The sequence below is a fragment of the Lontra canadensis genome, unplaced genomic scaffold (genome assembly GCF_010015895.1).
Source record: "Lontra canadensis isolate GAN:19392208 unplaced genomic scaffold, GSC_riverotter_1.0 scaffold101, whole genome shotgun sequence".
Lineage (NCBI taxonomy): Eukaryota > Metazoa > Chordata > Mammalia > Carnivora > Mustelidae > Lontra > Lontra canadensis.
In genome coordinates, this window is record NW_022631095.1 from 3012290 (window position 1) to 3027932 (window position 15643).

At 34.9% G+C, this 15643-nt stretch overlaps 1 protein-coding gene across 1 annotated transcript in view; it reads right to left on the reverse strand.

The window, feature by feature from the left end:
- ADAM18 (ADAM metallopeptidase domain 18) overlaps window positions 1-15643 on the reverse strand; it is a 186232-nt gene that overhangs the window by 150288 nt on the left and 20301 nt on the right. Inside the window, exons 4-7 of the mRNA XM_032838071.1 lie at window positions 10828-10906; window positions 10355-10431; window positions 9015-9192; window positions 940-1005 (exon numbers count right to left, since the gene is read on the reverse strand). Of these exons, the coding sequence (XP_032693962.1) occupies window positions 940-1005; window positions 9015-9192; window positions 10355-10431; window positions 10828-10906 (400 nt within the window). The remainder of the gene's footprint in view (window positions 1-939; window positions 1006-9014; window positions 9193-10354; window positions 10432-10827; window positions 10907-15643) is intronic.

Genomic DNA, 15643 nt, shown 5'->3' on the forward strand with positions numbered 1-15643 from the left:
CATACACCTGCTGGAATATCTATTATCCAAAAGACAAGAGATTGCAAATGTTGGCAAAGATGTGAAGAATAAGAAATCCTTCTACACCGTTGGTGAGAATGTAAATTGGTACAGCCATTATGGAAAGCAGTATGATGGCTCCTTAACAATTAAAAATAAAACTACCAAAAAATAAAAAATAAAAATAAATAAATAAAATTACAATTTTATCCAGCAATTTCATTTCAGGGCATATATGCTGAGGAAACAAAATCGGTACCTCAGCGATATCTGCATTCTCATGTTCAATGCAGCATTATTCATAACGGATTAAATATGGAAATTACCTAAATGTCCATCATTAGATGAATGGATAGAAAAATGTGATTATTGTATGTACACACACACAGAGAGACACACACACAAAATGGAATATTAGTCATAAAAAAGAAGAAAACCTATTTGCAAAACCAAAGTTAACTATGTGAAGTAACAGATGTGTTAATTATCTGTCTTGGCAATCAATCCACAATGGTTATCAAATCATCACATTTTACACTTTATATTTACACTATTATTTGTTAATTATTTCTCAATGAAGTTAGAAAACATTAAGTAAATTGGTATGGTAATTATCAGGCATGCTTTAAAAAGTGATGTGACCAGAGAGATTAGAGCAGATTAAGGGAAGCTCAGGGCTGCTAGAAAGTGAAGTCAAAGGGAGACTGAGCTATGTTGAGCTTGGGGGCTGGGAGGATAATGTAGGTTGTTCTAGGCTAGTTTGGGCTTTTAGTCGTAACTAACAACTAAAATAAAATATCTTTACTTGGAAATAGTTTAAAAATTACATTATGTTTTTGAAGTTAAGAAAAAAAAATATTTCTTTGAATTCAAAGAAAGAAAAAGAAGAGAGAAAAAAGGAATAAGAGAGGGAAGAAGGGAAGGAAAAGTTTGACTTACCAAAGCTTTTTCCACTATAATGTGCATTTCTAGGTATCGGGGTAATAGTTTTGAAAGAGTTGTTTCCTGAAAGGAAAAAAACGGGATTTATCAAATGTTAGGATGTATTGAATTTCTTAAGCGCAAAGAGTAACATATATAGAAAGGGAACACATAAAAAAATTCATAAAGAATTAAATATAAAAATTAATTACAAATCAGAAAATTTCATTTGAAAACATACTCCAGGTTTAAGAGTCCCAGTGAGCTTGCTGGAGTAATATAAGCGCTTAGGTCCTCTCTACTAATACTGAATGAAAAAGTGAATATAAAGACACCATTCTGATGTCTTCATCTCATGACAAACCTACATTACCAGTTCATATTGGAAAATACTTCACACACTGTCCTCCTAAAGATTATGGTAACACCAACCATTGTGCACTGGAAATCTTTAATTCAATTCACAGAAAAATATAAGAAATATTTGAGAATTCATAATCTACACAGAAATTTGGGCAAATAGCATACTTTGTGCTATTAAATACATGGGTACACAAAAAAGAACAAAATGCACAATATCAGAAATAATTCTGTACTCTCAGAGTATAGACTGTATGTTCCATTTGGTATGATGTAATAATTCTTGATTATGTCGAGTCAGTCAGCTATATATCATCAATTTATTATATCATCACAACACTATAATGGTAATTTTATAGGAGCTATATTTCTAAGATACTGAAATTCCATTTTACCTATAGAAATTTCAGAAAATTTCTATATTTCCTCCTTGAGCCAAGTTTCTTGGACTTTCCATATACCTTTTAGACCAAGTTTATATGTAGCTTTAAAAATTATTGCTAAGATTTTAGAGGAATTATGTTAAACCTATACACTCATTTGGAGAAAAATGGAATCTTTATTATGCTGAGTCTTCCAATCTATAGTATGTCTCCTCATTTATTGATGTCTTCTTTGATTTGTTACATCAGCATTTTATACTTTTCAATACATAAAACCTGTACATGTTTTGCTATATATGTACTTGCAGTGTCTGTGTCCCCACCCCCCAAATTCCTATGTTGAAACACTCCCAATGTAATTACATTTGGATGTGGTGGCTTTGGAGCATATTTAGGTCATGAAGCCAGAACCCTCACAAATGGGACTAGTGCCCTTATAAGAAAGGACTGAGAGCTAGCTAGTTGTCACTCCACCATATGAGGATATAGCAAGAAGTCCTCTATGTACCAGGAAGAGGACATTCTCCAAAAATCTGAACATGCTCACATCCTGATTTTGGACTTCCAGTATCCAGAACTGTGAGAAATAAATATTTGTTGTATAAGCCACTGTCTACAGTAATTTGTTGTAACAGCCTAAACTAAGATACCATTTTATTCTTTCAGTGATTGAAAATGTCAGACATTTTCCCTATAGTTTCCACATATTCATTGCTAATATGTAGAAATGGTTCATTTTTTTTTTAAAGATTTTATTTATTTATTTGACAAGGACAGAGAGATCACAAGTAGACAAAGAGGCAGGCAGAGAGAGAGGGAGAGGCAGGCTCCCCGACAAGCAGAGAGCCCGATGCGGGGCTTGATCCCAGGACCCTGAGATCATGACCTGAGCTGAAGGCAGAGGCTTAACCCACTGAGCCACCCAGGCGCCCCAAAATGGTTGATTTTTTATCTTGATAATGTATTCTGTGATTTTGTTGATTTCACTTAGTTCCAGCAGGTATTTTCTATATTTCATGAGGTTTCTAAGCAGATAACTATGTCATCTGCACATAAAGGCATTCTTACGTTTCCTTTTCTCATCTGTATGCCTTTTGTTGCTTTATTATTCTGTCTAGAAATCCAACAGCATTAAATAAGGTTGGAGAGAGTGCACATCCTTACCTTATACCAAATCTTAACAGAAAAGTATTCTGTCTTTCTTCATTATGTATTATATTTTCTATATGTGTTTTAAATTTTTTTTTGCTGAGTACAGTATAATTTATTGATGATACACAACAAGGAGGGCTCCCCAGTCCCCTCCACTTCTTCTGAGGGTCTGGGGTGAAAACTGTGGAGGTTGGGAGAGTCTTGATGTTTTGGGGGATAAGTTGGGGCAGAGACTCCCCAGCAACTGAGGGCCTCTCTTTCTTCTTGCTGTCACTGGGGCTGATAGGCCAGCAGGCTCTTACTCCTTGGAGGCCATGTGGACCATAAGGTCCATCAGCCAGTTGCAGTAGCAAAATTCATTGTCATACCAGAAAATGAGTTTAACAAAATGTTCTTTGAGGGTAATGCCAGCTCCAACATCCAAGGTAGAGGAGTGAGTGTCACTGTTAAAGTTGAAGGAGACAATATTGTCCTCATTGTAGCCCAGGAAAACCTTGAAGGAGCCCTCTGATCCCTGCTTCACCACCTTCTTGATGTCATTGTATTTGCCAGGTGGCAGGTCAGATCCATGACAGACATGTTGTGGATGGGGACATGGAAGGCCATGACAGTGAGCCTCCCATTCAGCTCAGGGATGACCTTGCCTACAAACTTGGCAATGTCAGTGGAAGCAGGGATGATATTCTGGGCAGCTCCATGGCCGTCACTCCACAGCTTCCCAGAGGGGTGATCCATGGTCTTCTTGGTGGCAGTGATGGCATGGATGGTGGTCAGAGTCCCTCCACAATATCAAAGTTGTCATAGATGACCTTGGCCAGAGGAACCAAGCAGCTGGTGCAGGAGGCACCTTTTCTATGGTGGTGAAAGTCACAACATACTCAGCACCAGCATCACCTCATTTGACATTGGCAGGATCTTGTTCCTGGAAGATGGAGATGGAATTTGCATTGATGACAAGTTTCCTGTTTTCTGCCTTGGTTGTGTTGTGGAATTTGTCATGGGTAGAATCATACTGGAACATGTAGACCAGGTAGCTGAGTTCAATGAAGGGGTCATTAATGGCCACACTATCCACTTTGCCAGAGTTAAAAGCAGCCCTGGTGACCGGCACCCAATACTGCCAAATCCATTCACTCTGACCTTCACCATCATGTCTCTTGATGACGGCTGGCACTGCACCAGAAGATGCAGTTGTCTGTCAAATGGGGTGGACCAGAGACCAATATCTGCTTTTATAGGATTGTTTTTTATCATTACAAGTACAAGTTGCCAACATCACCAAGACCTTATATAATAAATGAATTTTGAATTGAATTTTGTCCTATATTTCTGTATTGAGAAGATTCTGTACCTTTTCTTCTCTAACCCAGTAATATGTTAGATTATTTTGGTATATTTTCAGATATTGAACCAGACTTCCATTGCTGGATAAACAATGGTTAATCATGGTGTGCAATCTTTTTAATAAATTACTCAATTACTTTTGCCAGTATGTTATGCAGAATTTTTACTTCTATATTCATATGGTCAATGGGTTTGTTTGTTTTATACTGCCTGTATAGAGTTTTAGTATCAGGACAATATTGTCCTCACAGAGTTAGTTGTAAAGTGTTCACTCCTCCTCATTTTTGTTGGAGAAATTATACAGAATTGGCTTTTATCTTCTCTTAACAGGTATTATAAACTTTACATAAAACCATCTACACCAGAGAGATTTTATGTTTGAGAGATTTTTCACTGAAAATTCAGTGGTTTTTAATGGTTACAGGACTGTTTAGGTTGTCTATTCCCTCTTGGTTGGGTTTTGATAGTGCATTGTTTTTAAGATAATGGCCACATTTTATTTACATTGCCGAATGTATGTAGTTAGAGTTGTTTGCAGTATTAGTGATCTGGTTTTAGATCAGAGATCAGAAATGAGTGTTGCACAACAGAGTGTAACCTGAACAAAGTACATATTAATGATTTTTATTTAACCCATCAAAAAACTAAGACTGCAGATTAAGCCATTTACCAAAATCTGGAGAGAGAAATGTGCCTGCAGGAGGGCGAGAAATCAAGTATTTGCTTAGCTGGTTGTGATGACACCAAAAACCATGTAACCTGATAAAAAGAATACCCAACTAGGAATTTTGGCTAAACTTTTAAGGGCCTACGTTGGCTAACATTAAACTATGAAGTCTCTGGGAATCATAAAGATATTTGATTTCACAGATTCTTACAGGCTTTTTCTTCAAGAATTCCATAAGTTACTCAAAATAAAGATTACAGCATATATTGAAAAATATATAGTGTTGGCTGGTCAGAGGAACATCAGACACTGAAGGAACTACCCAAACTTCTCTATCTCCTTTATGACACAAAAGCCTTAATTTATCAGAAAAAGTGGAAAGAGATTTATGTCTTGAGGGCACTGATAAAAACTACAGCCAGGAGAGGAAAATGAATAAAAAGGTCTAATTCTGGAAGAAAAGTAAGGAATACCTGTTAGACCCAGTATTACATCTGGAGGAGAATGTTGGTGACATTTGTGAAGACTACATCCCCAAATCCAGGTTCACAGTGCCTTCCTAACATTGAGTTTTAATCCAAATATCAGAGAATCCCTCTGTTCTCTGCTCCATGCCAAATCCATGACCTGCGTTAAAATGTACAAAAAAACAAAACAAAACAAAACAAAACAAAAACAGGAAAGACAGAAGGAAGATCTGGAGGAGACAGATTTTATCTAAAAATCCCAAAGCAGTCAAGTGGAAAAATACAAAGCTAAACAGAACAGGATTCCTCTAGAAAATTATTATTCACTTTTAACAAAAAATAATCACTAAAAAGAATGTGAAGCTGTTATAAGTACACTAAGAGTAGCAATAGCAAAAACATACATAAACAGATGTATATTCTGACTATATTAACAGAAAATTTTAAGCCAAAGACTCAGCAACAAGGTATGTTCATCTCCAAACCTAAAGTTAATATTTAATTCAGTATCTACTGCCTACTGTGTTATGTAACATGTTCAGCTTTCACGAGAGAGAGAGAGAGAGAGAGAAGGGATATGGACAGGCAAGAAGAAAATGCAATGTATGGAAAGTAGTTGGTTGTCCCTATCCACAGGTGTCTATGTACACATTATTTTAACACTGATTTAACTTGATTGAGTACCTTTGCATTGTCTTCTTGATAAGCCCGTGTGTGTAAATGCAATTAGAAATGATCTGGAAAAGAGAAAATTGTTGCCTACTTGCCTTTCAGAGAAAAAAAAATATTAAAATTTTCTCACTAATTTTTAGACAAAAATAATGATTATCTAGTGAAGGTTTAGCAAACATATCTTCTATTACTTTAAATAAGAATTAATAATGAAATATGATGTGAAAATGAAAAGTACAGAACAAAGCTCAAAATGTCCCACAGGAGGATGCTGTGATAGCAGACACAAACTATAGAATTCCTATAAGAAAAAAAAATGTGGAAAACAGAAATTTTGAAGAATACAAATAAATTGACCTAATGAACATCTGTAAAGCACTACACAAAACTGCAAGATATATAGAGAAACACATATACTAAAGTCAAATGCACTATCTGAATATGATCAAAATCAATTAAATATAAGTACCAAGAAAGATATGTAGAAAATGTGTAAGTATGCATACTTTTAAAATTCCCATGGGTCAATGGAGGAATAGCAAGATAAATTTTTAAATGTTATATTAAAAGATTATAAGTACATAGTATATAAAACTCAAGAAATAAAAATACATTAATTAAAATCATATTAAGAAGCACCAAAAATTATCCCCTACATAAGGTCAACAAGAGAGCTGCCAAAAGTTAGAATCAACTTTTTTTCAGATCTCTAGAAATTAACAAATGGCTTGCAGTGTGAGAGGGAGTGTTTATCCAAGAAAAATAACTGATCTGGGTAAAAATTATGATTTTTGTGGAGCTTGAATTCATTCCAGTATTTTCTCCCATTAGTTGAAAACTAATAGCTCAAATTTTCAGTGAATACAAGTAGACTGACAACTTCCAGAAAAAGAAAAAACATGGCTGGAACATCTTCAAAATCTCATTTCCAAAGAAATGTCATGGCTTGATTGATTGATATTGATATTTTGTTCCTAAAATAGGTCCATATTGACCTAAGTCACATTTTACACGGTGTAAAAAGCCCTTTTTCTAAAGACATTTGTTTTTAGAAATTATAGGCATTTTGAGTTGTCTGGGGCAGTGAATGACTGTGAGGCAAAGAGCAGACCAACTAAAAGACTTAAAGCTGAGGAATAAGATATTCATACAGAGCTTTGAAAAGCTATGATAAATTTCTGGAAATCTGGCAGACCACACACATGTATCAGACTAAGTGCATCCCCAAGTCTGTACACATACTCAGGAAAGACCTAAACTCTCACCTCTGATTGATCTTGAGGCTCTGTGCAAGCAGAAATGAAAGGAAAAGTGCAGTTGTTAACTGCCTGAATGAGTGACAAAGTCATGCTCCAAAAGGTACAGAGAGACTCTCAGCAAGAACTGGGAAATTTGGGGTGCCTTGGTGTCTCAGTGGGTTAAGCCTCTGCCTTCAGCTCAGATCATGATCTCAGGGTCCTGGGATTGAGCCCCGCATCAGGCTCTCTGCTCAGTTGGGAGCCTACTTCCCGTTTTCTCTCTGCCTGCCTCTCTGCCTACTTGTCATCTCTCTGTCAAATAAATAAATAAAATCTTAAAAAAAAAAAAAAAAGAACTGGGGAACTTATTGATTCCAAGCATTTAAAGAACTCTGATCATTAACACACAATGTCAGTGGCTACATACAACACAGAATACACACTTTAGGGAAACAGTCAAAAATTTGCAAAACAAATAATAACTTCAATGAATAGCAATAATATTTGATGGAGGGGTATGTGATTTCCAGAGTTACCACATGTATTATTTGGAGTGATTAGTTTCAGTTTTCAAAAAATTATGAGACATGAAAAAGACCCATATACAGGAAAAATGTCAACAGAAACGGTCTTTGAGGATGATTAGATATTGGATTTACTAGAAAAATACTTTAAATCAGGTATTTTGAATAATTTTAAAGAGCTAAAAGGAGTTATGTATAAATAACTGAAGGAGGGTATTATAATAATGTCTCACTAAATATGGACTATCAAAAAAGGCATAAAATTATTAAAAAGAAATAAATAGAATTTCTGATATTGAAAAACACAATTGAAATACAATATCCATTAGAGTGGCTCCACATCAGATATGGGCACACAGAAGAAAGAATCAAGGAACTTGAAGAAAGATCTATTGAGATTAAACAATCTAAGGAAGAAACAAGAATGGAGCAAAATAAACAATATCTAATAGACCTAAGGGGCCTATCAAGCATATCAACATACACATAATGGGAGTATCAGAAAGTGAGGAGGTAGGTAGAAGGGACAAAGAATATTCAAAGAACTAGTGGCCCATGATTTCTCAAATCAGGTGAAAAATATTAATGTACACAAAAAAGAAGCTCAGTCAACTCCAATTTAGATAAACTCAAAAAGAACCACTCAAAAAACATTATAAAAAGAGGTAAGCCAAAGATAAAGAGAGAAACTTGGAATAAGCAACAGAGAAGGGATTCATCATGTAAAAGGAATCTTCAATAAGATTAATGACAGTTAATTTTTCATCAGTGATCATGGAGGCGATAAAACAGTGAATTAAAATATTCCAAATGATGAAAGAAAAACATTTGTCACACAGGAGCTCTATACACAACTAACAGGTAAATTAAGAATTTAATAATATATAAATGATTATCTATTTTAGAAAGATATGTTCCAGTAGTACACAAAGCTATATAAAAATATTAGAAGTAATTTAAGCAAGGTAGTGGTAATTTGACTTATTTTATTGTCTTTATTTATATAGTGACTTCATTCTTCCTGTATTTCTAAATTTTACTCAAAAATCTCCATTTTTGTTTGAATAAAATAGAAAACAAGAAATATAACATAATACATTATAATAAACCTAAAATACGTTATTGTGTAATTTTTCATATTTTTAGATGGAATATGAGCATTTTATTTATAAGTCAGAAGATATCAAATTTGATATTTCCACAGCTAAATAGTTCCTTTCCACAATCAAAAAAATTCTACATAAGTAATTTCACAGTATGTCATTACATTAGAATCATCATGTTACCTGTAAGCTTAAATTATCTTTATAGGGTTGTTCTTTCTGCCAAATATTGCTGTAATTTTCTGCTAACAGTGGTATAGTTGGATTCTCATTTTTCACTTGATAAATTATGTGCTGAAATTGTGCTGAAGATTCCAATGGCTCAATTCCATAGCTGATGTTTTCAAACTGAAGGAATCCCCTGAATATTTAGAAAGCAATGATATAAAAACCCTACAAGTGATCCCATTAAAGCTATAATCTGAAATGTGAAAAAAAGAACTTTAAAAATTTAAAGGATTTAATTTAAAAACTTTAAACTAGGTGTTTAAAGAGCTGAAAGGAACCATGTATAAGCAACTAAAGGGAAATATTTTAATGATGTCTCAATAAATAAAGAACATTAACAAAGGCATAGAAATTATAAAGAAGAAATCAATAGAAATTCCAGTTTGAAATATAGTAAGAAACACATTATGAACACACTTTATTTTCCCATTTTTTCTGGTATACCATTAGTAACTGAGATATCACATCTACCTTACTTTTGCTTATATATTAAAGAAAAAATATATTTCAAATTAATTTATATTACCTGTATAGTACTCATATTTATTCAAGATATATTAGTTAAGATCAGGTATTTGTTGAAAATCAAGTACTTATTGAGAATTCCAATCATGGTCATGTTCTCAGAGTTTAGAATAAGGGAAAGCAGTGTATATTTATAGAGTGTATATTTAAAGAGGTGGATATCTATGAAAACCACATTAACTGAATGCCAATTTTTCTGAGTTGACATGAGCAAATTCTAGAAGTCTAGAAGTCAGGCAACCAAAACCAAAAGGAAGTTAGGGAGAATCTTTTTTTTTTTTTCTTTGCTCTGGACCAGTCTCCCCCTAATAAACTCAATATCTTTCTCTTGCCACCACCACTGATGAAAATAACTTATTTCTGCCTTTTTACCTCCCAGGGGCTTTCTTAATTAGTTGATTTATGTCTGAAACTTAGTGCACCTAAACTCAAAGCATACGATATGTATGTATTGAAATGATTAATTCATATCATTTTCCATAACTATTTGAGATAATTGAAAGATAAAGTAACAATATTATTTAGTTCTAAAGTTTCCTTTATTGAAACTATCCCCTTCTGCACAGTATCTTTAAAAAAATAAATAACTCCAGTCAGGAATCCCTGGAGTGATTTCATTTGAATGGACACTAGAGTTCAGCTGCTAATATTGATATAAAGCAACCTTTCAGATTTATATTCTTCTTAAACATTCCCAGATTTATTTCTGTTAGCCACTAAGTTTCATTTTAAAGTTTTCCATGTAGAAGTATCATGTAAGATCCTATTACCTGAGTCCAGAACAAATGCTGAGTGTTGCAAGGGAATTTGGAATATCTGCAAAATATCCTTGGTAATGGCAATGTATCTAAAAAACAGTATAGAAAAGTAAATAAATAAATTCTTTATGAATAAAAATGTATTTGCTAACATTACAGAAGATTAAAAAAGTTAAAATAATTGAAAATAATGATTGTGTATCAGGTAGATTTGTTAGTGCAGCTTTTCAAGGAAAAAGGGTATTTGATGATCCTCTTTATTTTGCACCACCAAGGTGCCAATGAGTATTCTTTCAGGTCTGGTTTTATCTCTATCATGTACTATTTTTATGTACAACAATCAACTACATAACAGGTCATAACTATGCAAAATAAAATATTTGTATTAAATTGTCATCATGGGATAGATATATCCCAATGGTAGTGATAGGCCACTTCAATTAAAAAAAATATGAAAACAAATATCTATGACATCTAGAGCTTACCTTAAAATATGAAGACTCTAAATGCAAAAATCCAGTTTCATTATATGTATAAACCAAAAAGTCCTGGGATAAAAATGAGCTAAGAAAAACAAAAATAAAAATGATTGAGTCATGAATTTAACATTAATATAAACATCAAAATAAAAACAAATGCAAAATATCTAAGGTTTGTATAATAATTTGTTTTAATTAGAGCATACTGACCCCTCTGTATCAGATATTAACATATGAGCCTATGTATGTCTTTATCTAACAAACATTTACTAGGTGCCTACTACTGATAGATCCTCTTCTAGGCATTGGGATACAGCAGTAAACAAAAGACAAAATCACTGGTCTTCATGAGAGTGAGAGACAAATACTGCTAACATGTTAGATGTTAAATGTTATAAATAAGGCCTGGGTAAGGGAATTTGGTTGCAAAGGTAGATAGGATGGCATGAAAAACCTCACTGAATAAACTGAACCTGAAAACAAACCACATGGATTTGTACAGATATGTTGAGACACAGGAGAAAATGAAAAGACCCTGAGGCCAAAATATGCCTTCTGTATATAAAGAACAGCTAAGGGGTGACATGACTGGAATGAAAAGTTGATTGAAGATGAGAGACAGTAATAAGAGATAGTGTCACAGAGATGAGAAGCCATTAGAAGATTTCAAACAGATATATGATAGGATCAGACCAATATTTTATGTTATTTTAAAGTTTTATTTATTTACATAATCTTTACACCCTACAAGGGGCTCAGACTCACAACCCTAATATCAAGAGTCACATATTCTTCTGACTGAGCCAGCCAGGCATCCCTCAGACCATTTTAATAGAATCAGACTGAATGCTATCTTGAGAATTATCTGTAGGGCTAATAAGCAGAGAGAGCAATTAGGCTATTATCCAGGCAAGATATGATAGTGACTTGAACTAAAACAGTAACAGTGGTAGAGGTCCAATTACAAGTATATTTTGAAGGTTGAACATGGAATTTAATAATCTATTGTGGGAAATAATCCATTGTGAGGGAAAACAAAAGAAAAAACTGATATCAAGGATGACTCCAAGGTTTTGTTTTGAGAAACTAGAGTTGCCATTTACTAAGATGACTTTAGGAAGGATAAATTTTAGGAAAGTATCAGAAGTACATTATGTGGGCACCTGGGTGGCTCAGTGTGTTAAAGCCTCTGCCTTCGGCTTGGGTCATGATCTCAGGGTCCTGGAATCGAGCCCCGCATTGGGCTCTCTGTTCAGCGGGGAGCCTGCTTCACCCTCTCTCTCTGCCTGCCTCTCCGCCTACTTGTGATCTCTGTCTATCAAATAAATAAGTAAAAATTTTTTTTAAAAAATGAAGTACATTATGGATATGATAAGTATGAGAATTCTAACAAACACCAGATTATCAAATAAGTAGTCAGATAAACAAATACGGTGTTCATTGGAGAGGAATAAAGTAGAGATATAACTTGGGAGTAATCAATACATGAATATATTTAAAACTGCAAGAGGGGATGAAATAACCAGATGATTAAATGCGGTAAGGGAAAACAAGATTCAAGAAAAGTACCACGGAGTATTCTAAGATTGGAGAGATGGGGAAGAATCTAAAAAACAAACAAGATGAAACAAAGAAAACTGAGAGAGTAAACACAATGGTAAGAATTAAACCAGAAGTCTGCAGTGTTCTGGAAGCCAAATAAAGAATGTATTTTTGGAGGAGATACTGATCAGCTAAACAAAATACTGCTATTTGGTCAAGAAAAATGCAGACTAAAAAATAACTGGCATTCAGAAACATGAAGAAATTTCTTATAAAAAAAAAGACTTTCTTCTCAGAAAACATTTTAATCGAGTTTTACAGACATTAAAGACCAACATATGTTTAATGGTCATGAATTAGGTGAGAATAGTCATAAGTGAGGAGTTTTCTTCCATGTTGTTCAACTACGGAGATGTAAGGCAGACAAATTGCAGTAGTTACAAATATATATTTTCAAAGATGCAGGCGAAGAAGAGGCTGTTTGGCTCCACTTGCATGAAATGTTGAGAAACTGCAAATTAGGAGACAGAAAGTATCATTGCATGAGTGTTGCCTGGAGTGGTGGGTGGAAACAGGGATTAAATGTGAAATGGCATGAGGATCTTACATAGGATATGAAATGTTCTACAATCGATTTATGGTAGCTGGTTTCAATATTGTATATGGTTATTAAAAATTATTGAATTATACACTTGAGTGAGTTTTATGATATATGAATGTACCCAATAAAGTTGTAAAAAATAAATACAAATATAATTAACACATTCATAAAATATGTCATTTGTTGAATTTCCTACCAACAACCACTTGATGCATAATTAAGTTTGATTTTACATCAGGCACACTTTTTTAAAACTTTTTTTTTAATTTAAATTTTTTATTTTTTATTTATATATATATTTTTAAAATTTCTTTCCAGTGTTCCAGAATTCATTGTTTATGCACCACACCCAGTGCTCCATGCAATATGTACCCTCCATAAAACCCACCACCAGGCTCATACCAGTCCCACTCCCTTCCTCCAAAACCCTTGGTTTCTTTCTCAGAGTCCACAGTCTCTCATGCTTTGTCTCCCCTTCTGATTTTCCCCAACTCCCTTCTACTCTCCATCTCCCCATGTGCTCTGTGTTATTCCTTATGCTCAGCAAATAAGTGAAACCATATGATAACTGATTCTGCTTGACTTATTTCACTCAGCATAATCTCCTTTAGTCCCATCCATGTTGACACAAAAGTTGGATATTCATCCTTTCTGATGGAGAATAATACTCCATTGTAAATATGGAACACATCTTCCTTATTCATTCATCCATTGAAGGGCATCTTGGTTCTTTCCAGAGTTTGGGGACTGTGGTCCTTGCTGCTATGAACACTGGGGTACAGATGGCCCTTCTTTTCAATTCATCTGTATCTTTGGGGTAAATACCCAGTAGTACAATTGCAGGGTCATAGGGTAACTCTATTTTTAATTTCTTAAAGAATCTCCACACTGTTTTCCAAAGTGGCTGCACCCACTTGCATTCCCCCCAACAGTGTAAGAGGGTTCCCCTTTCTCCACATCCTCTCCAACACATGTTGTTACCTCAATCTGGTTTTTTTTTAAATCTCCATATTCTTTTTTTTTATTTTTAATTTTTTATAAACATATATTTTTATCCCCAGGGGTACAGGTCTGTGAATTGCCAGGTTTATGCACTTCACAGCACTCACCATAGCACATACCCTCCCCAATGTCCATAACCCCACCCCCCCACCGCCCTCCCCCCAGCAACCCTCAGTTTTGTGAGATTAAGAGTCACTTATGGTTTGTCTCCCTCCCAATCCCATCTTGTTTCATTAAATCTTCTCCTACCCCCTTAACCCCCCATGTTGCATCTCCACTCCCTCATATTAGAGAGATCGTATGGTAGCTGTCTTTCTCTGACTGACTTATTTCACTAAGCATGACACCCTCTAGTTCCATCCACGTCATCGCAAATGGCAAGATTTCATTTCTTTTGATGGCTGCATAGTATTCCATTGTGTATATATACCACCTCTTCTTTATCCATTCCTCTGTTGATGGACATCTAGGTTCTTTCCATAGTTTGGCTATTGTAGACATTGCTGCTATAAACATTCAGGTGCACGTGCCCCTTCGGATCACTACGTTTGTATCTTTAGGGTAAATACCTAGTAGTGCAATTGCTGGGTCATAGGGTAGCTCTATTTTCAACATTTTGAGGAACCTCCATGCTGTTTTCCAGAGTGGTTGCACCAGCTTGCATTCCCACCAACAGTGTAGGAGGGTTCCCCTTTCTCCGCATCCTCGCCAGCATCTGTCATTTCCTGACTCGTTAATTTTAGCCATTCTGACTGGTGTGAGGTGGTATCTCATTGTGGTTTTGATTTGTATTTCCCTGATGCCGAGTGATATGGAGCACTTTTTCATGTGTCTGTTGGCCATCTGGATGTCTTCTTTGCAGAAATGTCTGTTCATGTCTTCTGCCCATTTCTTGATTGGATTATTTGTTCTTTGGGTGTTGAGTTTGCTAAGTTCTTTACAGATTCTGGACACTAGCCCTTTATCTGATATGTCGTTTGCAAATATCTTCTCCCATTCTATCAGTTGTCTTTCGGTTTTGTTAACTGTTTCCTTTGCTGAGCAAAAGCTTTTGATCTTGATAAAATCCCAATAGTTCATTTTTGCCCTTGCTTCCCTTGCCTTTGGCGATGTTCCTAGGAAGATGTTGCTGCGGCTGAGGTCGAAGAGGTTGCTGCCTGTGTTCTCCTCAAGGATTTTGATGGATTCCTTTCTCACATGGAGGTCCTTCATCCATTTTGAGTCTATTTTTGTGTGCGGTGTAAGGAAATGGTCCAATTTCATTTTTCTGCATGTGGCTGTCCAATTTTCCCAACACCATTTATTGAAGAGGCTGTCTTTTTTCCATTGGACATTCTTTCCTGCTTTGTCGAAGATTAGTTGACCATAGAGTTGAGGGTCTATTTCTGGGCTCTCTATTCTGTTCCATTGATCTATGTGTCTGTTTTTGTGCCAGTACCATGCTGTCTTGATGATGACAGCTTTGTAGTAGAGCTTGAAGTCTGGAATTGTGATGCCACCAACTTTGGCTTTCTTTTTCAATATTCCTTTGGCTATTCGAGGTCTTTTCTGCTTCCATATAAATTTTAGGATTATTTGTTCCATTTCTTTGAAAAAAATGGATGGTATTTTGATAGGAATTGCATTAAATGTGTAGATTGCTTTAGGTAGCATAGACATTTTCACAATATTTATTCT